The sequence below is a fragment of the Delphinus delphis genome, chromosome 3 (assembly GCF_949987515.2).
Source record: "Delphinus delphis chromosome 3, mDelDel1.2, whole genome shotgun sequence".
NCBI lineage: Eukaryota > Metazoa > Chordata > Mammalia > Artiodactyla > Delphinidae > Delphinus > Delphinus delphis.
Genome location: NC_082685.1, coordinates 171,985,604 through 172,009,408, shown reverse-complemented (window position 1 = coordinate 172,009,408; position 23,805 = coordinate 171,985,604). Strand labels below are relative to the sequence as shown.

The window sequence follows — 23,805 nt, the reverse complement described above, 5'->3', positions numbered from 1 at the left end:
CTGCCAGCACCAGAAGAGTGAACATCTCCGGGATGGACGCGAGGGTTCCCGGGATCTTACTTTCTGGGAGGAGGCGGAGCCTCTGCGTTTGCAGAAGTGACCATTACGTCACGTGCGTCACTCCCTCGCGGGAAGGAGCGAGGATGGGCCCTGCGTGGCTGGAGGGATGGGCTGTCCTGGCCACTGGCCGCCTGCTGCTCTCGGCGGCATCCCCATGTGCAGGGCTCTGCCCCAGGAGGGGGCCGGGGTCTGCCACTGTCCCACTGGCTGGAAGGCTTCCGGCCGGATCAGCAAATGGGGGCAGGGGGTTGGGCAGAGGTGAACCTTCTGCTTCTGTAGGAATCGCCACCAGGAACACCTTGAGCGCCCACCACTCCTTAACACCCGTCCCCTCTGGGGCGCTGGGAACCCCCTCAAGCCGCGGCAGTGTGCCTCCCCCCCCCGCCCCCACCGCAGCTCCCAGAGGCTGCTTGTCCCCTTCCTTCGACTGGGAAGCTGTGTCCAGCTTTGAATGTGGAATGTCCAGACCCTGGCTTGCTTTGGCCCTTTTTTTTACTTAAAGACTTGAGCAAACTTTAACCAAGTTCAAAGGCAACACCCATTTGTTATGTTAGGAAGGGCCAATGCCTACCCCTGTTGGTGCACAAATGTCATTCTGGTGCATTTCGTCCGCCGCCGCCCCGATGGGGTCAGACCACGGGCTCCCTCTCCGGCTTCCCTGACTTACGACATGAACACGATGCTAAGTGTCACTCCATCCGGAAGCCGCTGGCTACACAACCTCAATTTTCTCCTCTACAGTTTTCGGGACTGCAGTACGCCAGCTCTTTCTTTCACTTCTATTTCTAAATCCCTCACTGACTTAATAGGACGAATTCAAGATCCCTGTCTCTCTCCGCTCGACAAAGCGTACATAGAAGGTGCGTGTTTCGCAGAGAAATTATAGAAACCAACTCAGCAGGTCGGCAAACAGCCTACGAGGTTGAGTTCTGTGAGGCGTCAGCGGCTGTCTGCGTGCCCGTGAAAGCTCCGACCCTCCCTTTGCCATCCAGAAAGCTTTTTCTACAGAAGTTCAATTACGATGCTTCCCCAACGTCCTAGAAAAGCACTAAGAAATCTCAGCGGGACTGGTTCTCCTGTCACAGCCTGCGTCACGTCCGCTGTTGTCTTTCTCAAGAAAAAAACCGCACATAACAAATACGTCCTCAAGTACATAAGACTTTGCGTTTTATTCGTTCCATTGAAAACCCCGAGTTTGTTGGGAGGCACCCGTCCCACCCCCTCGCGCCCGGCAGGGCCTCTGCAGGCGGCGGGCGCCCCTGCGGCTCCTGGCCCCACACAAGGGGATTCAGTCCCGAGCTCTGTACGTTCACAGTTCTGGATGCCCGCGACCCTAAGTCGCTACGAAAGAGAAGAGTTATCAGGAGGAACAAACATCCATTCGATGTCTGTTTATCAGAGATTTTTTCCTGAAAACGCACAGTGGCATTTCATTCAAAAACCCTTCATCCACAGACGCAGGGCCCAGGCCCTTCCTCGGAACATCTCAGTTCGTTCACCTCCTTCATTGCCAGGTGCGGGTTTTTCTCTTTTAAAAATGAAACTCCACGCATCCCACGATCATGAAGTCAGTCCTGGTCGCTACCAAGGCCGTGCGGGAAGCTCTGTGCCCGACGGGCGGCGCCCTGGAATGTCAGTCACCCCGCACCCTGCGCGGGGCAGGAGGGGCTTCGGAATGAACGGAAGTTAAGGGTGTTTCCTTTTTCTGACGTCTAACCGTAGAAACGCACATCTCCAAGCCTCAGGCAGTTAGTAAACATTTCCCCTGTACTTCTGGCTCTGGTGGTCCCTTCCTATGGAGATGCCCCCAGGAGAAATTAGAAACCAAAAAAAATTGCCCAAACAGACCCAGAGGCTTTGCTTCAGGGAACAGACTCAGTGTGTGGTTGTCATTGTGCTTTGAGGACAGGTTTCTAGTTATGTCACAAGGACATGAATCAAGGTGGTTTCATGAGAGTGAAGACAGCACCTGGAGCCCCTCCCCGAGCCCGGTGGCGCTGCGCCCCACTGACGCCCCCGGACATAGAGAGGGACTGGAGCCCCCCGGGCCTCCCGGGCGCCCCAACTGCCCGTTGCCGCTGCTTCCCACCCCCTCCTTCCCCGAGGCTCATCCGTCTCCAGATGCCCCGAGAACCCTGGTGCGAATGGGGGGACAGTCAGCGCAGGCGGGGCCTTCCAGAGTGTCACCATCCCCTGGGGCACCCGGCCCGGGAGACAGGAAACCCCGCCCCCGCCATTTACACCCCGGCCCACCTCATCTCCCCGACATTCAATGCTCTGATCGGAGCTGACACTTTGGTGAAGTAGATCATGTCGCACGGAAACAGAAACCCCAAGCTGGTATAAAAAGAGGGGGTTTGTAAAGGACCGAGGAGACAAAAAAGTGGTTCCGGGCCGGGTGCCTCAGCGGAGAGGAGTTCCCTGGTCGAGAGAGGCCGGAGGGAGAGTTAGCTCAAAGCCCCAGACAGCCTCAGGGTCTGTCAGGAAAAGGGCCTGTAAGTAAACATCCCCTGACCCTCCAAGGAAGATGAAGTAGAAAAGCAATTCTCTTTTCGTAAAAAAATGCTGAGCGTTTCCTGAAGTATCTAAATGAAGTTTATAAAATACTCATGAGCTCCTGCAAATATAGAAACGTTGAAAAATCAGATGGCGGGTCTGCCCACCGATTCCACCGAGGTCGGCAGAGACTTTGTGCCGGAATCGATACGCGGGTGACACGTCCCGCGTTCAGGTGCGCGTGGCAGCCGCCGGCCTGCGCAGCCTGGAACGGACCAGCAGGGACGGTGGGAGAGGATGGAAACAAAACGGGAGGCTCGAGGTGAAAAGAGAGCAACGCCCGGGCCGGCCCCCGAGTGCCGCCGCCGGGAAGGGAGCTCCAGGAGCCGCCCCTGTGAGCTCACCGCGCCCGCCCGTCAGGGCACGCACAGCCACGGCCTCGGGCCCGCGCTGCTCTAGGACTCGGGCCCGAGGGCAGGAAAGGGACAGCGCGTGTGGGAGCGTGGAGCCCGGATGCTGTCACAGCAAACGGGGCAGCGGCTGCGGAGATGCCTCGTCTCTCCAGAACCTTACGTCCTAGTCCAGCTTCTTACGAAAAGGCTCCGTCCCAGCGGCCGAGTTTTCGGGGCTGAAGTCAGCGCAGAAGCCGTTGGGGGTGGGAGTCAGGGGTGTCTGTGCGCAGCTCTGGGAGTGCGTCTGCTCGGGGTACAGGTATTCGTCCGCGAAGTCGGGGTACGCTTCGGCAAACCTCTCGAAGTCGCCTGGAAAGACAAAGGCACCTTGGTTACCGGCCTGCGGGGGCAAAGGTCTAGAGTCTGGGGTCTCTCCCTGGCGCCCCACTCACACCCTGGGGGCGTCGTGGCATCTACATGGACCCTCGGGAGGCCACGAGAGGCACCGCACCTCAGTTTTCTGTGTGAAGACCAGGGTGGCTCTCACGTCATTTCGGCTACTCCTGCTTTGGGGAAACTAAAGGGTCAAGTCAGGGATGTATTCTGCGTGCTCACATCCTGGCAGCGGCCTCATACCCCCGAGGCAGGAGCCTCGATGGACACAGCTAGGCCCTGGGGACACCGGGTGCACAGAGAGTCACCCCGAGCCATCGTGGGGCCTGCGCGGCTCTGTGTCTCCTGGTGGCCCTGGGTCCCGGCATCGGGGTGGGGAGCGCCCTCGGGCTCGCGCTGGGGCACCCTGGGGGCTCGGTGATGCTCAGAGGCCCGGGCCCAGGGCACTGCAAGCTCCAGCGGCTGCAGGGAAACGCGTGCTCCCGCTGGGAGCGGAGCTGCCTCCACGGGGAGTCTGTAGTCGGTCAGGGCTCCGAGCCTCGGCAGTAGCACCCGCTCCCCGGGAGGCGCGGCCCCCTTTAGCGCAGACACGCGCGCACACCCGGACCAACGCGCTGCGGCACCTGCCTGACATTTGGACGCGATTAAAAACACATCCAAACACAACGTGCACAATGACCTTTCCTGAGCAAACGTCTCCTCTTACTTTAGGGAGATTATGGGCTCATCCTCAGATGTGCACGCGGGCCGGCGCGCTGAGCGGGCCGCCTTCTGGGGCTCCTGCTGCCCCCACACCCCCGGCCTCGGTCCCCAGGCGGGTTCCGGTCCCAGTTCCCGAGGATCTCGGCTGTCCCGCGTTGTGTGGCGACAGGTGACGCAGCCAAAACCCCGGGAGAGGAGATGCCCCAGGAATCGGTCCTGACGGGCCGGGCATGGAGTCCCTCCCCCACCGGGGACCCTGACCTCAGCCCGGCCGCAGCCCCGGGGATGGCGCCTACTTTACAGCTGGGCTGGGAACGTGCTTCTGTTAACGGCCTGCAGAAGCGAGACTGGAAGCTCCCACCCCAGCCCTGCCAGGTTTCAGGAGAGCCTGGCGAGAGTGCAGGGGGCAGTGCCTCCCCCACCTCGCACTAGGGGCGTCCTCCCCAGCTCCCAGCCACTCACCGAATGTGATCCTGCCCTTCTCCTCTTGGTCGATCGCCCGGAAGAGGTCGGTCACGGTCAGTTCAGCCACGCCCAAGGCGGTCTTCAGGATGCTGGACAGGGCGTGCTCGTCTATGCTGCCGTCCTCCTGCGACCCGTACATCTGCAAGGCAGGGGCAGGAGTCACCCCGCGGCCCCGCCAGCCCCGACTATCCAGGGCAGCTGCTTCTCCTCCTTGGCGTTCCCAGCTCTCCGGCCGGCCCAGATAGCACAGGGTCAGAAGGGCCGGAACTCAGAGCCCTCGGGAGCCCTCAGCACCTCGGGCAGGTGGTAGCCGGGAGCCCTCAGCTCCCTGCTCGTGTGTTTTTATTTTTGTTTTTTTTTTGCGGTACGCGGGCCTCTCACTGTTGTGGCCTCTCCCGTTGCGGAGCACAGGCTCTGGACACGCAGGCTCAGTGGCCATGGCTCACGGGCCCAGCCGCTCCGCGGCATGTGGGACCCTCCCGGACCGGGGCACGAACCCGTGTGCCCTGCATCGGCAGGCGGACTCTCAACCACCGCGCCACCAGGGAAGCCCTGCTCTTGTGTTTTAAATCCACCAAGAAAGGGTGGTATCTACACTGCAACGTGAGGACCTGGCGTTCAGCCTTTGGCTGCGAGGTGCCCACTTCACGGATGCCCACCTGAATGAACACTGCGGCTGTGAGTCGCGGTGACCAGTGAAACCACCAGGAAAGGAGCCAGGCCGCCCCGCCACCATGAGGTCCCCCTTCCAGAAGGCCCTGGGTGACCCGCATAACTGACCACCTCAGGGACCCCGCTTCTCCTCTCCCGTGCCCTAATTCCCACTCTTACGCTTTAAATTCGCCAAGAAAGAGTGAACCCCCAAAACCCTAGGCCCCTACCCTCAACCCTGACAAAGGCAGAGCCCCAGATCCACACTCTCGCCCCGTGAGCTGTGACCTCGCTGCCCCCAGGGCACGCCGTGTGCCTCCAGACCTGTGAGTAACAGACCTTTCTTTTCCAAGCTCCCTGATGGCTGTTGCCGAGGGCGCACTGCAGTCACCCTGTGAGAGCCCCAGGGGCCAGTCCAGCCGCAGCCCTGGCTACCGACGGGCTGAGACCAGCACACGACTGCATTCCATCCTGCGCCGTGAATTCCTGACGTCCTCCTCCTGCTGCCCTAGTTTGGGAGGAGCGGCCCCTGCCCCCCCGCCACCAGCCTGACCAGGGCTGCAGGAGAGCTGGGGGCCGTCACCGCTGCGCTGTCTGTGGGCTCTCCTCCCCACGCTGGGGGCCCCCTGACCAATCTGCTCCCCAACCCCTGGAACTTCTTGGAGCATTCACTCTGCCCTCCCGCCTAGAGGTGGGCTTCCCGTGGCGGGATGTCCACATGAGCAGGACACACCGGCCCCGCTGTGGGGATGCCCGGGCACGGGGCCGTCTGCCTTCCCGGGGGGCCCGTGAGGGGTGGTCACCGCAGGGGAGGTCGCCGTGGAGCAGTGCCGGGACCCACAAGGCGGCACAAGCGGTGCCGTCCTCCCCGCAGCCCTCGCACCTGCCCTCCGGTGGGGCCTGGTAGCGCTGCTACAAGGTGCTCGTGCGCACGCTCAGCTGTTTCACTGAGCGACAAGCTGGCCACCTCCCTGCCAGCCACTGTCGTGGCAGCAGAGTCCACCGCAAGATGTCAGAGAAGCTGCTGCAGGGCCACCAGATGGGCGTGGCCGAGGCAGCACCGGCACAGGGGCGCTGAGCCCAAGGGCAACCCTGGGGGGTGCCCGCCAAGGCCGGAGGGGACAGGCTTTCTGAGACAGGGCGCTACCAAGGACCGCCGCCGTCTGATTAGCCCCCGTGGCCTGGCCCGCAGAAGCCGCCCTGCACCGTGGGGGACTCTCCCAGTCTGCCATGGAGAGGGTCTGCTAGGGTCAGGAGGGAGAGAAGGGGTTCTCCCGGCAGTGAGTGACCGCGGCTTCCTGACCTATACATCATATTTTCGTGAGTCTGGCTAATGTGAGTTGCACCTGTGAGACACAGACAGAATGTGTCTAGGTGGCAAAGCGAGCCCAGCTCCACCCTAGGGGACTGACCAGGTGAGGCCATGCTTGAGGGCAGCCAGGTGGATCTGCGGGCGGGCCGGGACCCCATAATGGGCCTTCCCCAGACTCACTGCACCCATGGTGAACGGCCTGGCTCTGGGCTACGCCGGGGCAGGCGGCTACTTAGTCCCAAAGCCCTGCTTTCCTCTGGTCAACACGCTGATGGGGAGGCCGTGTTGGGAGACAGAACCCATTGGTCCCGCTCAGGCGTCCAGGACTCAGGAAGACCCTTCCCCACACTCTTCTTACGAGTGAGGGCTCTTTAAATTCCAGGGAGAAATAAAGCAGAGGAGGTTTGCCGGCCTCTTTACAAACAACGGCTGCAGTACAAGCTTATGTGAGAAGAGCAGGCAGACGGCAAGTTTACCAAAGTCATAAGGGCTATAAAAGGTCTCACAGGCCTCACGTGACCCAGGTCTCACCGACCCCACAACTTACAGGTCGCGTAAACGCCACACTTACCTTGAACGCCAGCCGGATGGTGTCCAGGGTCTGCGACGGCCGGCAGACGACGGACAAGGCGACCACGTACTCCCGCATGTCCATCTCCCCGCCGCCCTTCTGGGAAGAGACGCTTTCAGGGACAGCCCTGCCCCCTCCCGAGCATGGGTGTGACGTCACAGGCCTTTTGGCAACCCGCTTACAAAAACCCCAACTACAGGCGTGTTTATCAGCAAACGTTGATTTAAAGCCAAATTTCTAGGTGCATTCGACAGCATCTTTTGGGGAGAAAATACCCCCAGAGACTGGATGGCTGGCAGGATGGGCAACAAGGGCTGGTCTCCCCTTCTCTGCTTCCAAAATTGTCTGAAGAACATTTCTATCACAAGGGAAACAGCTGCCCCCAAGCCCCCCCAACAAGGCCGTACCTCATCAAACAGGGCAAACAGGTCCTCCAGCGCCCGGGACTCGGGGACCTCCAGCTGCGCCGCGAACTTGGGCAGCGTCAAGCTCCCGCCCTGCTTCATCCTCGCGCTTTCTGCATGTCGGTCCAGATCGCGTTCGAGTTTTTCCGGTTTTAGCCTAAACAAAAAATGAGGGGAACATTCTTTTTCAATAAAATTACAAAATGCTGAAAATGGCAGATTTACTGTCATGTATTAAGACCCAACAAAACATTAAAACGATTCATAGACCAAGCAGCAGTCAGTCCTCGAGAAGAGAGGCTCTTCCAGGAGCTTGAAGGCACGAGTGTGCCCTGTGTGAGCGTCCGCACAAGCACTGACACCCCTGTGGGTGTGCGGGCCCCACCCTTAGGCAGGTCCTCAGGGGATGGCGGACGGTGGTGGCGGGTGGGGCGCGTCCCTAAAGAGACAGCCAGGGCCGACCATTCAGGGTTTAAGACACTTACTTCTGTGTGGAATTTGAAAAAAAGAGAAAAGAAAAAAACCCCAAACCTCAGAAAAAGCACCATTAATTATCTCGATCGCCCACCACCCGTGACCTCCAGCTCGGTCACCAAGTGCCCAGGCGGAGACCCTGCGGTGGCCTGGTGGGCGTCACAGGCGCCCACAGGAGCACTGCCTCCAACTGAGTGCTCGAGAGAAAGCAGCAGGGAACTCACCCCAGCCCCCTCACCAGCCTGGCAAACTCGAGAAGGCACGTGTCCGCGGGGAGACGAAGCTGGCCTTCCGCCAGGGCCAGCTGGCAGTCCTCAAACGTGTAGTCAGTTACGGAGACGCCCAGGGCCCTGCGGGAGAGGAGGGCACTGCCATCAGCCGGCCCCTCGGGGCAGCAGAGCGAGCGCGCTGGACGCTGAGGTGGGCGGGAAGGTGATGTTTAAAGGCCACGTTCAGGCGGTCCCCTGGTGGCCTAGTGGTTAGGATTTGCCACTTTCACTGCAGCGGCCCGGGTTCCATCCCTGGTCGGGGAACAGCCCTACATGCCTCGAGGTGTGGCCAAAATAGGAACAGACAAACAAATCAATAAATAGAATAAAGACCACGTTCAGCTAAACATAAAGGCCGGAGAGCTGACCCAAAGCTCAGTTACGTGGCACCTGGGGCCACCCGGCTTCGTGGTTAGCCTCTATCGCTGTGGTTTCCGCCCTCTAGGGAGCTAGCATGCATCTAGCGCCTTGAAGAGGACGACGCTGCCCGCAGTGGTGCTCAGTTCAGCTCAAGTCATCTTTGCGGGCAGCAGGGGCCGCTGCTATCTGTGCTGGTACCACCCTGAAGTGAGAGGGAGAGTCAGAACCCAGTCATTCCAAGGGCGGCGTCAGATTTCTAGAAAAATGGCCTTCTCCTGACTATCATGGAAAGCGCGTTCACGGGAGGAAATTTACCACATACAGAAAACTGGCCCCCAAGCCCGCCTCCGTCACTGAAAGGGCGTTTACTCATTCCGATGGGACAGTCGGCCCTCCGGATCCAAGGACGCGGGGGGCGGCTGCACTAGACTGTCTCACAGGAGGGACTCGAGCATCCTTGGGTTTTGGTCTCCGAGGGTCCGGGAACCAGCCCCTGGCGGGTACTGGGGCACCGCTATAGCTCCTTGCTGCCATGGCAACGCTGTGTGCGTCAGGTAATAAGGAAACAGCGAAGCTGAAGGCCTCTTTCCGGGGCTGCTAAGCTCCCCTTAGGAGCGCGTAGGCCTGGTCGCGTGGGGACGGACGCCAGAAGCGCCCCAGGAGCTCCCGGGCTATCCACGGGAAGGGGGACGGGGCTGGCTCAGGGCCGCCTGCAAAGCTGTCGGGACCCCGGCCCTTCCCGGGTGCAGCCCCGGTGTGACTAAAGACCAGGCAGGTGACGGCCCACGCCCGTGGTTCTGGCTGTGAGGCAAGGGGAGACCCGATGGGTTTCTGCCCTTTTCCACTGAACACGACGTGTCTCTGTTAACACCGATTATAGGATGCCATAGAAGTTTCTTTAGGATACATATTTAAAATATTTAGTAGTTAATTTGTCTGAACACGAACAACGACAACAAAAAATTACACCTAACCTGTCAGGCCTGCGACTCTGTGGGTATTATTTTCTTATCTAGAGGTTGATCAAGGGTGTCACTCACTGCCCTGACTTCCCAAACGCTGGGAGTTGAGAATCTCCCGCATCCCGGCAGCTCTGTGTCCGCATGTGGGATTCGGAGAAGGGGGGCCTGAGGGGAGCGGGCGCGTCTGGCTGGACTCCACTGCCGGCGCCTAACTCTGAGGGCGCCTGGGCGGACTGAACGCCTGGCTGAGTTCAATTCACGTGTGCCGAGGTTAAACGCATGACCTCGCTCAGCGTGTCTCACAGGACGCACCAGAGCGGGGACGACGCATCCCTCGCGAGGAGATGGACTTTCCCTTAGAAACTAAGTCGCGCCAGGCAGCCGTGTGCCCCTCCCCACAGGTGACGCCGTCCGAGCACCCCTCCAGGCACCGCAGTGGCCGAACTCAGAGGCAGCCTCTGCCCCGGAGGAGAGAGGAGGGGAGGGAGGGGCTGGGACTGAGAGGAAGGGTGAAGGCACCTGGGGTCTGCGCTGAGGCTGCCAGGGCCCGAAACAAGCGGGAACTGCAGGGAAGTAGGAGGTGAGAATATTCCTAGCTACACACACACTGTGGTACGAGCAGCGCGAGATTAAGTGCACAAATACCACACTCAGCTCGGCGGGACGGAGGCAGAACCTTGGTAACGCTGTCTGGGTAGATGGCACGTGTCGAGGACGCACCAGCCCAGGCCCCGCTGCCTGTCTCCAAGGGACGCACACGGACGCAGCCCCCGTGGGGACTGCTGGCTAATGGGGACGTTTGCAATGTGCAGAATTAAGTGGCAATGAACCATCTTCCAAATGTTGAACAAGCAGAAACGTCCTCCAACAGGATCAGGAGACAATGCACGCAGCCAAGCACACGCTGGCCGATGCCCAGCCTAGGCTGGCTCCAGCCGCCTCCCCGACGCCGCTGACTGGCTTTACAGCGAGGCCACGGCACTGGCGGACACAGACCCTGGGTAACAAATACTCAGGGTGGCCAAGGGCACCGGGGCTTCCCCGCCGCGGAAGGGGCGCGCACTCACTCTGCCATCACGTGCCGCACGTTGCTGGCGTACAGAGCGGGGTCCTGCTTCTCCTCCTCCGACGGGGTGTACACGGGAAGGAACTGTGCACACAGAGACGCCGGTTACCCGCACGAGCACGAGACACTGCCCTCGCCGCCCCCCCCCCACGATGACAACCTGCTCCCGGACAAATCAGGATCTCTGTCAGAGCGCCCTCCACCGGCATCGTCTCTGGAGTTGTCACTGCCGCCCATGCACGCACACGTGTGTAAACTCACAACCCACCTTTCCTCAGCAGGAGCACCACTCCTCCGACACAGAAGCCAGAGAGTCGTGCTTACGACTTCGCACAGGGGCTTAGTCTTTGCAATCGAAAGAATCGCAGGTGTGCTTCCACTTCTAAAGTCTCAGTTTTGTGTTGCGGGTAACACGACAAATTATTTCCACTTGAAAGACTATTATTAGCTTTTTGACAACCACTGTATTTGCAGAATATAATAAACTGTCCCAGGAACGTGTGTCTCTGCGTGTTTTAAATAAGCACGTCTCACAGCCTGTGCCGACCCCCCATTGTAGAAAAGGAAAATGACCATCACCGAGCCCTTTTCTTTAGTATGGACATTCAAGAATACAGGAACATCCCCAAATCCTATCAGTTCTCATCGTATAATGCTAGTCTCTCGCTTACTGCTACCTTTTTAAAAACTTTGTAAGTTGCAACAGTTCCTCATATCAGCACTGGCGTCTTGTAGGAGTGACGCAAAGAACTTAGAGTGATTTCACAAAGCCATACAGTTTCTTTCCAACTCTTCAAATTAGAAACCAGTCTGAAACAGAGCATCTTCCTTGGAGTCTCTCCCCGCTGCTGCCTCTCGGCCACCAGCAAACGAGCCACATAAAATACCGTGGGTTGCAGGCCAGCCACCCTTGGACCCGGGCCACGGCCCTTCCAGCCCAGTCCTTCATAATTAAGCGGCTTATGTTCTACTGAAGTGAAAAACCTGGCTGAAAGCCGGGCTCATTTGTAAATTCGGTATTACTCTGCAGTATTTATCAGAAGGTAGCAAATGAAATGCTTTAAGCTGTGTAAGACTCATCTCTCATGTTCAGGTGTAGGAGTAGCAGGTTAACTCCCCTTTGAAGAAAATAAACCCTATTCCTCATCCACTCAATTAAGTTTACAGGCTGCATGAATGTGACCATACTTATCTGAGTAGGGAGGACAGGTATTGTGACTTTGGAAACGGGCTGAATGCGGGGAGGCAGTCTACCTGGTCTGACCAAGTATTAAACAGGATAACAGTATGATAAGTTTAGCAGTTCGATATCAGCAGTGTCAGTACTGGGTAGAAGTAGAAGCCAAAAGAATCAGTAATTGCAGGTATGCCCTTAAGCTATGCTAACCATAATAAAAGAATGGCGGGCTTAGCTTCCTGTTGATTTTTAAAATCCTATCTGAATGGGTAAACAGTCACGCAAGAGACACAAAGTTGATGCAAACCCCCTGGGAAGCACCTTTGAGGAGCCATGCGAAATGGAAAAAGTTCAAAGCAAGACAGATGACGTATAACTTTGGATCTGCACAGATACCAACATGACGTTGTATAATATTATACCTACAGAGACCCCTATATATCATTGTATCCATATAACATTATATGTATAGAGACGTCAAAATAACATTGTGTAACGCTGTTATCTACAGAGACCACAATGTAACATTATAACAATACAGACAGAATAACATTGTCTAACACGGCATCTGTATAAACTCTCACACAACACTGTGTAACACTGTATCTATACAAACCTCAATTTCCACTTGATTGTGAAACTGACACAACGTGAGCCACAGGATTTTCAACCTTAAAAATGAACGGATTTACAGCACTGGTTAAAAGCTTCCCAATTCCTTTTAGTTAAAGTCTCCAGACCCCGCTCCCCTGCAGAGAGCACCACCGAGCAGGCAATGCTCCTTCCCGAGGGGATGCGGCGCCTTCCTCAGCCTAAACCTGAACCTTAAACACACCGCTGAGTGACAAGGCTACTTTGATTAAACAGAAGCCGCCACTGAGCTTATTAAACACACGCACACCCGCCTGGCTGTGCCCTGTCTGACCTCCGGCTCAGGAGGTCTCGTCTACCCGACCCCGGCCCCTCCTGGCTGTCCCAGGCCCTACATCATGCCATCCCCATGCCCAGGCCACTGGGACCCTGAAGGATCCCCTTCCCAGACACTCCCCAGCTTCCGCCCACTCTGCCCTCCAGCCTCAGCACTGCCCCCCCCCCCATGCGCCAGGGGCCTCAGAGCGCTCTGCGTGGCCTCACCGCCCGGCCCTCCGCCTCCGAACGCCAGCCCACATGCCGGCGCCTGGACCCCCGTACGCCCCCAGCGGCCGCGCGGGAGGAGGCCCCACGCTCCCCTCTCCTCTCCGGGCCGACCGTGTGCAGCTGATCGCCGAGCTGACAGACACAGGCGGGAAGAGAAGTTCTCAGTTACGTTCCCGCCAGGGCCCTGGAATCCAGGAGTGGGAAGAAGGCCAGCCTCGTGCAGCTAGCCTCCCTGGGCCGAACCGAACTGCCGCCCAGCAGCAGTGGCCCTGCGCTCCGTTTCTGCCTTTGCTAAAGTACGCAGCACGGCGGTCACTGGAGCGGGCCTGCTTTCCTGGGAGGACAGGACAAACAAGACAGGGCGGGGTCTGACTTACGCTCCGGGGCCTTGCCACGTCCAGGTGATGGTGTCCTGGGGGCAGGAAAGGAGCGATGAGTCAGGAAGGAAGTCCTGGGCGCCGCGCCCCTCCTCCTTGCCCGAGGGCATGCCGGCCTCGCCCCGCCCTCGCCCTGGCCGCCTGGGACCCCAGAGGCGCTGTCTTCCCTACCAGCCACGTCCCCTCTGGGGCAGGGGAGAAGGGGGAGCCCACCACCGCAGGTCCCCCCAGACTCGCTCACCTCTCCTCCCACGGCCCCGGGGTCACCCATCCCAGCATCCGCCCAAGACCCCGTCCTGCCCCCCTTCTGCCTCCGCCTTCTCCGGGCGCCCGGGGCAACTTCAGTCCACACCCGGACCTGCTCTGTGCTCTGCAGGCCCCGCCCTGCCCATCACCACCACCTAGCCAGGTGATGCTGTTGGCAGCCCCGTTCCAGCTCCACACCCACTTGAGCCCCCAGGGTCCCCGCCTGGACTCTCGGTCAGAGACGCGCCCCCGACGGTCAGCCCCGGACGGGGGCAGGGAGCACGGAACAAAGCCACAGGGCCGCATCTCCCCCACCCCGTGCCTGCCCGGGGTCCCACGGGAACATTTCAGATGCCCTCCACCCTCAGCCGCCTTGGTGAGGACCGTGGGTGACACATGTGCTTCTGCCCTGACACCGGTCACCCACCAGGGCTTCCTTCTCTCGCAGGCCTGACACCCACCTGCCCCCTATGGCTCCTGGAAACCCACCTGCCACGGGGCGTCCCACACGCAGTCCCCAGCCCAGCCCCCTCCACGCAGGTCGGTGCTCAAACCTTAGCCAGCCGAAGAGCACGTGACACAGACTGAGCGCAAGGCGGGGGTCACCGTTCCCCGAAGAGCCCAGCGCCGTGCTTCCAATACGCGGATGCAACAAACTTAAAAAGGGGAAAATCTAGAATCCTACACACAGGTGACGGATTCTCATTCTCAGAAGCTGGCTAGCGAACGCACCTCTTCAGAGCTGTAGGGACAGCTGTGTCTGCCGGCCCGTGCGGCTGCCACTTCTGACTGGCGCTCACACACTGGGCCTGTCCACACCCATGGGCACACGGTCAGTGCACTGACCTTGGACCCCAGGGCCCTGGCCCGGAAGAGGGAGGGCTGAAAGCCCCTGGTGCCCACAGATGTCACACGGGGGTTACAGGCAGGGCGGCCCAGGAGGCGTGCCCACAGGCACCAGAACCTCGTCCGGGCCCCCCACCCTGCGAGCTGAGCTGGGGCCCGTCCAGATCACCTTTCTGCACGTGGCAGAGGGACCACGGAGGTACTTAGCCTCTTTCCCTCCTGCTGCCAGCCTCTGGGAATTAAATATTCTCAGTTTTAAAGTGTCCCAGAGTGCGAGCTGGGAGGCAAGAGCCACTGGGGACCCGGGGGTCTCACACCTACACGTCAGGCTCAAGGAAGGGCCAGGGCTTTGCGATCCATGAAAGCGGGACTTGTGAGCTAGTGCTGGGGAGTGTGGCAGAGTGCCAGGGTAGATGGAGACAATGTCCTGAGATACCGGGCAATTCTCAGGCCCAGGAAATTCACTGGACATTCGTGCCAGGGAAACACACTCACCAGTTTGTTTGGGTACCGCAAAACCACCGGCTGGACGGGAACTCCTGGGATAAACGCACCTGCAGAGGGAGAAAGGGACACCTCTTATCTCCATGGCAGCAAGTCCCCTGCCCATACTTCCCGTGTGGGTCTCAGAACAAAGTGGGCTTCTCTGACAGGCCTTCCCGGTCAGCGGTCATTCAGTGCTGGGCAGGTTTCCTCAACATCTGTGCCAGCCGTGGACACTCAGAGAAAACCCCAGGGTCACAGGAAACAGGCACAAGGGCATCTCCTGGGTGAGGCGCTTTGGTGGGAGTGAGGGTCTCCCCCACCTTCTCGAGGCAGAAAAGAAATAATTAAGAAAACTACTTACCAGGCTTGAAGGTAATTAGGCAGGTCCTGTTGGTACAAGTGCCTTCTGGGAAAATCATTATCTTGAAATGGAAAAAAAAATCAGCATCAAAGGGACAGTTCCGAGTTCACAGGGGCCAATTTCACAACCTATTTCCTCCAGCCCTGATGTGACTTAGGCACTTTAATTATATTCAGTTGAAAAAGTTAAGATGCATACAGAAGGCTTCAGTAATTTCCCTTCTGACTGCTGGTTTGACTAAAACCTGGAAGCAACGCAGGTACGCGAACAGCGCGTGCCTCCTTGGGCGGTGGGATATGTGAACAGGTGGCCTTAGCGCCCACCTGCAGCTGCTGTGCGGACGAGATCCCCCTGCCTGGAGCCGGCAGCCACGAGCACAAGGCAGGACGAAGGTGCAGGGATGGAGAGCCCGTGGCTGAGTACGGGACCTGGGGTGGGGTCGGGGAGAGGCTGGGGCCGGGCCAGCAGCGCAAACACCCATAGCATCGGCGGCGGAGTAACGCCTTCCTCACCGGGACCTCCAGTCACTCCAACTCCTACTGACTTCCATCAACATAACGTAAGCTAACTTTCCCCTGCGTGGTGGAAAATACAGCCCGTGAGGCTGCTTTCAATCCTGAGCCCCAGAGAAAGATCATCTCCAAGGGGCACCGAGTCAGCGTGGGACCGACCCCAGCACGCCTGCGGGTCAGGCAGGTGAGCTGAATGGCGGAGGGGCTCAACCTGTTCTTGTGTGGATGGCAGCTGGAGGCCCCGGAAGCACAGCCCCCAAAGGGCCGCCCGTCCTCGGGCATGGGTGCCACAGCAAGGCCTTCAATGTCTTCCGAGCGGCCAGAACCCAGAGTCCTGTGGGACCTCCGGCTTCTCGAGGTCGGCTCGAGTGAAAAGAAAAACTACACATACGCAGCGTAGGTCGAAGGCACCCACAGCTAACACTGGCCGAGGCCCCTGCTCCCCGGCCCGGGGCAGCCTTCCCGATGCCCCGAGGGAACCAGACGCACGCCAGACAGACAAGCCCGGGACTCTTAGAAGCAATGGGGTACACCTTGCAGCCTAAGGCAGTATTCAGACATGAGACCATGCTGACCCCAGGGTCAGGGCAGCTGGCTCTTTCCGACACAGAACTTAAAAGACGATTCGGGAACTTGAGATGCATGTGAGAATCGTTTCCCCCTATTTCTTTTACTTTTAAAACGCCAGAACCCAAACTACCTGATAGTCGGCACGTTCTTGGATTTGCACTCATCGAAAATAAAACGCAACGCAAGGAACCCAGCCTCCGGGGAAAGCAAGCTCTGGCCCTCGTGCTTCCCTTTCCCCTCCAATCCCTAAGGTCGCCTCTAGGAGAACTGCTGAGAACGCAAGCAGCGCGGCACACCTGCGGCCACTTCCCGCTGGACTGCGCCCTCCTCTTGATCACCTCCACCGTCTTCCTGCGCGAATCCTGGTCCATCCGGGACACGAACACCGGCCGGATGTACTTTATCAGAGCTGAAAGACAGGGGGTGGTGCTTGTGTTGCGGTGCTGCTCACAGCGCCCGGTGAGAGGTGAGCCCCCAGAGGTGCCCCGAGGGCTGTGCCGTGGCGCAGGCAGGCAGCCAGCCAGCCAGCGCGGACCACGAGGGATCGGGGAGGGGGGGCACTGAGGCTTCAGTGGACTTAGAGGATGGCCAGAAGCCCTGCAAACTGCGGGGCCCACAGTAACAACTCCAAGCGTTCTCAGATGACAAATCAGGAGAAAGAGACAGATGGGGCTGACCCCATGGGGCGTGGAGAGCCTTTGGTCACCCGTGTCACTGGTGGGGGGCTGTGGGGGGGAAGTGGGGAGGCCCCAGAGCCAGAAGGGCCTGGGGCACGTGGCTCAGACCCCACCAGCCTCGCTGCGGGCTGAACTGTGTCCCTCAGAGACACAGGCTGACGTCCTAGCCCAGGTGCCTAGGACTGACTTCGTTTGGAAACAGGGGCTCTGCAGATGCCGTCAAGTTCAGATGAGGTCACACTGCGCTGGGGTGGGCCCTGATCAGTGACTGGTGTCCCCGTAAGGAGGAGAGAGGGAGAGATCGCCACGTGATGACAGAGGCAAGGACGGGGTGATGTGGCCATGGCCGGGGGAGGCCCAGGAGAGCCGGGACCACTGGAGACCGGAGGGCGGCCTGGGATGGACTCTCCCTTGGGACCAACCTGCCGACACCTTGATTTTGGACCTCTGGCCCCCGGAACAGTGACAGAATATACATTTCTGCAGTTTTGAGCTCTGTGGTCTGTGCTGCTTTGTCACGGCTGCCCCAGGACACTCACACAGACCCCATTCCAGCAACACACACACGGCCCCCAACACGCGTGTGAGGTCAGGGCTCCCTGACCGAAGCTGATGGCGATACCCAGCCCACTGGTCCTCTCGAACGAGGATGTAAAGGCGGGAAGATACTTCTTAGAAAACTTTGCACTGATGGCAGGCAGAGGCCGTGGCAGTTGGTCCCTCCTGGGCCGGTGAGGCCACGTCCCCACCTGCTCTGCCCCAGGGCCACACCTCGCTGGTACCAAGATGAGCTCTGAGCTTCTTTTCTGAGCATTTCTGTTACTTGTAAAGAGTAATATTTCATGACTTACGTCTTGGAGGTCTTCCGAAAAGCAAAGAAAAACCATTTTAAAAAAGAATAAAATTCTATCTAGTTGGGTCCATGGCACTCCCAAAATCTAAGTGGATCTCAGCGATAGTTTTTCCCATGTCTTGAAACATTTTGCTTCTTCACCAAATTGGAACTCTTTTATCCTTCCGCACCAATTACTCCTGATGCTGCTAAAAAATGACCATGAGAAGGAAAGGGAGGTTCGGTGGAATCACCCAGAAGGATGGGGCGCAGGGAAACAGGTGAGCCCAGCGACCGGCCTGGCCGAGCACGGCGCCGCTTCCCAGGGGGCGAGGGGGAAGGAGGCCGGCTCACCTGGCGGGGGTGGGTTTTACCGGTCAGAGCTACTCTGTCTACACGGCAAAGAGAAGAAAGTGGATGAGGAGGCTTTTCCCAATTCCTGGACGGACGCGAGGCCCAAGGCGCGGAACCCCGAGGGCTCTCTGGACCCAGGACGGCAGGGGTCCCCGACTGCGCATGTCCGTGGGGACCCCACCCGAGTCCCACCCGAGAACTGAACGCTTCTGAGGACAGAAGGGAAACGCAGTCTCTGTCCCGCGAGCCCCGAGCCCGGACAACAAGGGCCCGGCGCCCGCTTCGCCGAAAGGCCGCGGGCGGCTCTGTGGTCAAGACATTTGAAGCGGTGGGTAAATGCATGGGAGGGGCAGGAAGGAGCCTCCCCTGGAGCCTCCGGAGGGAGCGGGGCCCTGGGGCACCTTGATGGCAGGCTTCTGGTCCCGGAGCCGGGAGAGGACGCATTCCTGTGATTTTAAGCCCTCAGCTTTGGTGACGGGTTACGAGGTCTCAGGACGCTCATACACCTGGATTTACGGTACAGAAACTAACTCAATGGGACAGTTACTGAGCTGTCCCCAACTTCTAGAGCTTCTGTGTGATGAGGGCGACACGTTCTTGTTAGAACTTCAAGGAGCACTTCAACACCTTATAGCCAAGGGCACTTGCGTGTTCATAAAAAATGAAAATCCCAACAATATCACAGAAGAAATCACAGAAAAGAAAACAGGGAAGCAAGGCCCGGTGCCTATTTCACGTGGGCGTGAGCTGTGTGGGCGTGGCTGTGTGGGCGTGGCCGTGTGGGCGTGAGCTGTGTGGGCGTGGCTGTGTGGGCGTGGCTGTGCTGTCACCGTGATCCGGACTGGCCGGCACTGGGGGTTCACTCCCAGCAGGACGGGGGCTCACTCACTTCCCCATATCGGGATGTCCCTGCTCTCCGCCTTCATCACGATGGAGGACATCGTCATGGTGACGGGGATGGCATCGAAGTAGGAGGAGTGCGGTGCCAGGGTGAGGATGGCGGCCTCGGCGGGCAGTGCCCGCCGCCCCTTCACGGCCACGCGGTGGAAGCCGCCGGCAAACCACATGGTGCGCATGATGGCCTTGAGCAGGACGTCCACGACCCTGCAACAGAAGCGCAGCTGTCAGACCCAGGCCTGGCGGGGGACGCAGCCCCATTGCCCACACCCCATCAGGGACTGTGCCAATCCCAGGAGACCTGCCGCCACTGTCACTGAAACATCCGAGGAGGGAAGGGAAGGCGGCTGTGCTTTCTTCCCTCCGACTGTGCACGTGGGCAGCAGAACGCTGTCGCATCCGTTCACTCAGGAAAACGGAAGCCGTCTCAGCCCCGTTACAGGGACAGCAGCATGTGAGAAGGGAGGCCCCCAGGACAGAACGAGAGACACAGACACGTCGGGTGAGCTCTCAGCATCCTAAGGATATAAGTTTTAAATGAAAAGAAATCGTCAGCACCTAAAATGCACGCTGAAATGTGGAGAGGCGGCAGAGCTGAGGTCAGGAGCAGAGACGTGCTGGGTGAACCTCACCCTCGCCTCCCACAGGCGGCCTCAGGCTCCGGGATGCAGCCTTTTCTGGATGAAATTAGATGGACAATAAACTTGGAAAACAGAGTAAAAATCAGGCTAGATTAACTGAATTTGCTTCTTATTTATTCTTTTTTAAACACATGAGAACGTAAGCATCTAAACCTGCACATTCCCTTTCACGGGAATCTCTGACACTACAAACCAGATCACTGTTCACGTCCCTGAAACCGCGGTGAGTGATGGCCCGGCGGGCGAGTGACGGCAGGCCACGCACCCGAGTCCTTGGGAGAAGGACCCATGTCTCGCTGTGCTGCTGTGCTACGTGGGCGATCAAATTGGGCAAAAGTCACTGCATAGAAGCACAGGAGCCTCAATCCTTACTGGACTGATTTCCCAAGGGGCTTAACAACCCTCGCAAGAGAATTCCCAAGATGAGCCCCGACAGGTCTGAGCAGGTCTCTGAAGCGGCACCGCGCCTGCAAGGAGCCACCTGGAGACGACCTCCTCCGACCACGGGCAGGTCCCGCACAGTCAGTCGCCCACGCAACGCGGGGCCACGCTGGGCGCTGCGTCTAGAGCTAGGCGACCACAAAGCGCGCACTTCCATCGCCTGTTCTGCTGCACAGTTTTAAATGCACTTCTCTGCATGCATGTTATTCTTCACGATAAAGTCATTTACAAAAATAAAAGCCAATGGATGTCAGCTGATGCACAAGGAGAAAGCAGCAAGACTGCGGGGGAGGCTGCAGTGGGAGCGCAGCCAGTCCCAGGAAGGCAGGTCCAGGAGGAGAGCTGGTGAAAAGGGGGTCAGATCTCAGCCCCTCCATCGGAGACACACCCGCCACCTCTCGGGTCCAAAGGTCAAACAGTGACCGTGATGTACTGGGACAGGAAAAACCAAATCTGATAACTCTCTAAGGTCTTGGAGGAATTCTGTCCCCAAGCTGCCTGTGGGGAAGAGATGCCTATGGGTGTGGGTACCGGCCTCAGAGCAGAGCCCCGGCCACTGCCCAGTGCAGGGCCAGCACCACGGTCCCCAAGGCAAGGGCACCAGTGACACCGGAGATGCCAGAGCTTCTCCAGGGGAAGGGAATCGGGAGACAGGTCTACATGCTCAAGGGCAGGGACCTGCACCCCGACTCCATCTGTCGTTCATCACACAGGTGGACACCTCAGACTTGGACGTGTGGGCAGAACCAGCTACATGATGGATAAGAGGAGTATGACCCTGAGGAGACCCGAGGGCAGGCATCGGAAGAGACGTGTAAAAATCCACACGAATCGGGACATTACAGTGCCAGGAGAGAGGGATGCTCTGAAAAGGTCCAGAGGACAAGAAAAAGAAAATACTCTTGCAAATCAAAAGTCTCATGCAGAAATACCGGTTCCCTAAGAAGGCTCAAAAACGCGGAGAAGGGGACCTCCCAGAACATGCAGGAAAAAGAAAAGGACGGAACTATCAGATACAAAGAAAACAGTTTCTCAGAGTTGAAGAAAGACCCAGATCTCCAGCACCATCGCAAGGTGCTCAGCAGAATGAATTTTACGAAGAAGACTCATGTTATTTCCTTTGAGAATTTTTCAAATTTCCAACGACAAAGAGAAGACTTTAAAACCTCCCAGAGAGGAACGAACGGGTTTCTAGCATCAAAGCTGCAGGTGTCAGCAGCGCATCTCCAAAGCTCTGGGGACGCATGACGTGAAACCTGCAATTCTATACCCAGTCACACTACCCACCAACACAGAGGAGAGAATAAAGACGTTTCCAGACACAAGATGTGAATGAGTTCCTCCTGCACATCTTCCTTCTGAGAACCCAATACTTCAGAAAATCTTGGAACAAAGACAAAGAAAACAGGCCCAGGAAATGCAGATCATGCCTGAGAGTGCAGCAGAAGAGAAACACACGCCACGCAGCGGCCAGGGCCCCGGACCCTCTGGGAGGAGGATGAATCCCAGGCAGCGGCCGCAGGACTCTGGGGGTGGAGAATTTTGAGGCTACACTCAGGGCTCAGTATTCTCTTGGTTAACAGGCAAAATAAAATCGGAAATTCTGTGAAATGGAAAACACAATACAAGAAGTAAAGTTCAGACTTGACGGCACAAAGCAGGCAGATGTGCAGGTGACTCTGACAAACCGTGTGAGAGAGAAGCACATGGTGATGCCGCCCACCACCGTCACCCACCGCAGGGCCCCACGTGTGCAGATGCGCAGGCCGCCCGGTGCCCCTCGGGGTTGGGGTCCGACCCCGACAGGCCCAGAGCTCGTGGCTCCTTCCCCAGGGTGACAGAGGCAACGGCAGAAAAGCCACACACACGCGCGGAGGGCGTCTGCGTGGCGCTGGGAGGAGGGACTGCAGGCCTGCCCTCGGCCACCCTCCCTTCCCCACCACTTTGCTGTAACCACCAACTCGCGTTACTCCAACGAAAGTGAGAAACGCCACCAGCATACACGTGGCGGCTCAGAGTCGTCATGGAGATGACCCAGGGATGGACGTCCCCACACGGGGCACTCAGGAAAGGGCATCGTCTGCGATGGACCGACTCATGTCGCCCCACATTCCTATGCTGAAGCCCTGACCCCCAACGTGACTGTATCTGGAGCTAAGCGCCAGTGAGGTCCCGGGGTGGGACTCCGATCCAGGGGACCGGTGTCCTTACAGGAGAGGAAGAGGTCTTGCCTGCGAGGACGCGGCGTCTGCAGGTGGACGGAGGTCCCGCCACGAGCCGTGGCTGCTGGCCCTGACCTCCCACTTCAGCCTCTAAAACCGTGAGAAACGAATCCTGCTGTCTGAGCCCCGCCGTGGTACCCGGTTGTGACGGCTGAGCTGACCCTCCTGAACCCTGAGTCGGCCAAGGGCCAGGGCCTGCAGGACTGGTCAGCAGTGTCTCCTGCCCTGCCTGGTTGGGTTCTGTAAGAAGTTTTGACAACACTCTGTGTTTTGAAACACAGAGTCTTATGCGAAATTGTGTCGTTCCTCCTTTCGTTGAAAACCCAAGATTTTATTTTAGGAAGGTCTGACTGACGTTAACTTATATTCAGCAAAAATCCTCCCTGATCAAAACAAAACTCTGCTCAAAACCGCACAGCTGTGCCTGGCGTGAACCAACCCACCGCCGCAGCTGATGACGTGACGTCCTCTACTCGGAGTCCTGTTACTTTAAACTTGTTTCCTCCTAACTCCCCGTGTCCCAAACTCAGGACCTGCTGTCACTGTGTTTCCTTTGAGGAGCTCGGGGCCGGGTGTTTGTTCTTGTTTCCACGGAGCCCAGGGCTGTGCACCGAGTTCCCGAGAAACACTGCTGTGTGGAGACCCCGTGGGCTGCAGGGGGTGGGAATTCAGTGTGGGCGGCATGTGCAGCTGGGGTACATGCCAGTGCACATATAAACACACACTCACACGCACACACGCACACACACGCACACGTGTACACACACACACGCCCATACGCACATAGACTCAGGACGACGCTCAGGCTCTGCGCACCCGAGCACCCAGAGCTCCCGGGAACCTTAACCCCACGTCTCCCCACGTGGGGCACATCAGGTGTGCACGCCACACACACGCGCACACACACACGGTGCCTCTGTGAAGCGAGCGGCTGTCGGAACTAAAGTTGGCTGTGGCCCGTTTATCACCCGATGAGACCAAGTACATTACCGCAGACAAGAAAAGCTACAGGGAGTCAAAACAGGGAAACCGAAACAGCCCAGAGTCACCTGTTTTGAAAAGACAGACGCCGAGGTTGTGCGAGGTTTCTTCCTTCGTGGGACAGGACAGCAGGGAGGCAGGGGAGCCCAGCCCCAGAACAGAGCGGGGGGAACAGGGAATTAAGACGCTTTTGATCAAATCATTCGTAATTTGTAAAAAACTACAAAATCTCTGCTTTCTAGCTCTGGGTCCTCAACCAAGTGAAAACTGAAATTCTGATTCCGATTTGGTCTGGATTTATTTTGCTTGATTATATATTTGATACCAAATTCATATTTTACAGTTAAAACTTTAAAAAAAAACCCCAGATCTCAAGGTAAAGCATGATTTCCAAAGAGATTAGAAAACCCAGCTGTCTATGCACTCGTTCACTCTTTCATTCATTCATTCACTGACCCATTCATTCATTCA

At 58.1% G+C, this 23,805-nt stretch overlaps 1 protein-coding gene across 2 annotated transcripts in view; it reads right to left on the bottom strand.

The window, feature by feature from the left end:
* Positions 1 to 1,208: 1,208 nt before the first annotated feature.
* Positions 1,209 to 23,805, bottom strand: part of LPCAT1 (lysophosphatidylcholine acyltransferase 1) — a 41,339-nt gene continuing 18,742 nt past the window's right edge. Inside the window, exons 3-14 of one of the 2 annotated variants that reach the window (XM_060009693.1) lie at positions 19,042 to 19,256; positions 16,586 to 16,698; positions 15,208 to 15,268; positions 14,856 to 14,914; positions 13,269 to 13,303; positions 12,371 to 12,425; positions 10,579 to 10,661; positions 8,145 to 8,270; positions 7,450 to 7,603; positions 7,043 to 7,141; positions 4,506 to 4,647; positions 1,209 to 3,317 (exon numbers count right to left, since the gene is read on the bottom strand). In XM_060009693.1, coding sequence (XP_059865676.1) covers positions 3,133 to 3,317; positions 4,506 to 4,647; positions 7,043 to 7,141; positions 7,450 to 7,603; positions 8,145 to 8,270; positions 10,579 to 10,661; positions 12,371 to 12,425; positions 13,269 to 13,303; positions 14,856 to 14,914; positions 15,208 to 15,268; positions 16,586 to 16,698; positions 19,042 to 19,256 — 1,327 coding nt within the window. In that variant the 3' untranslated portion in view covers positions 1,209 to 3,132. The remainder of the gene's footprint in view (positions 3,318 to 4,505; positions 4,648 to 7,042; positions 7,142 to 7,449; positions 7,604 to 8,144; positions 8,271 to 10,578; positions 10,662 to 12,370; positions 12,426 to 13,268; positions 13,304 to 14,855; positions 14,915 to 15,207; positions 15,269 to 16,585; positions 16,699 to 19,041; positions 19,257 to 23,805) is intronic. The other variant, XM_060009694.1, reaches the window with a different exon arrangement.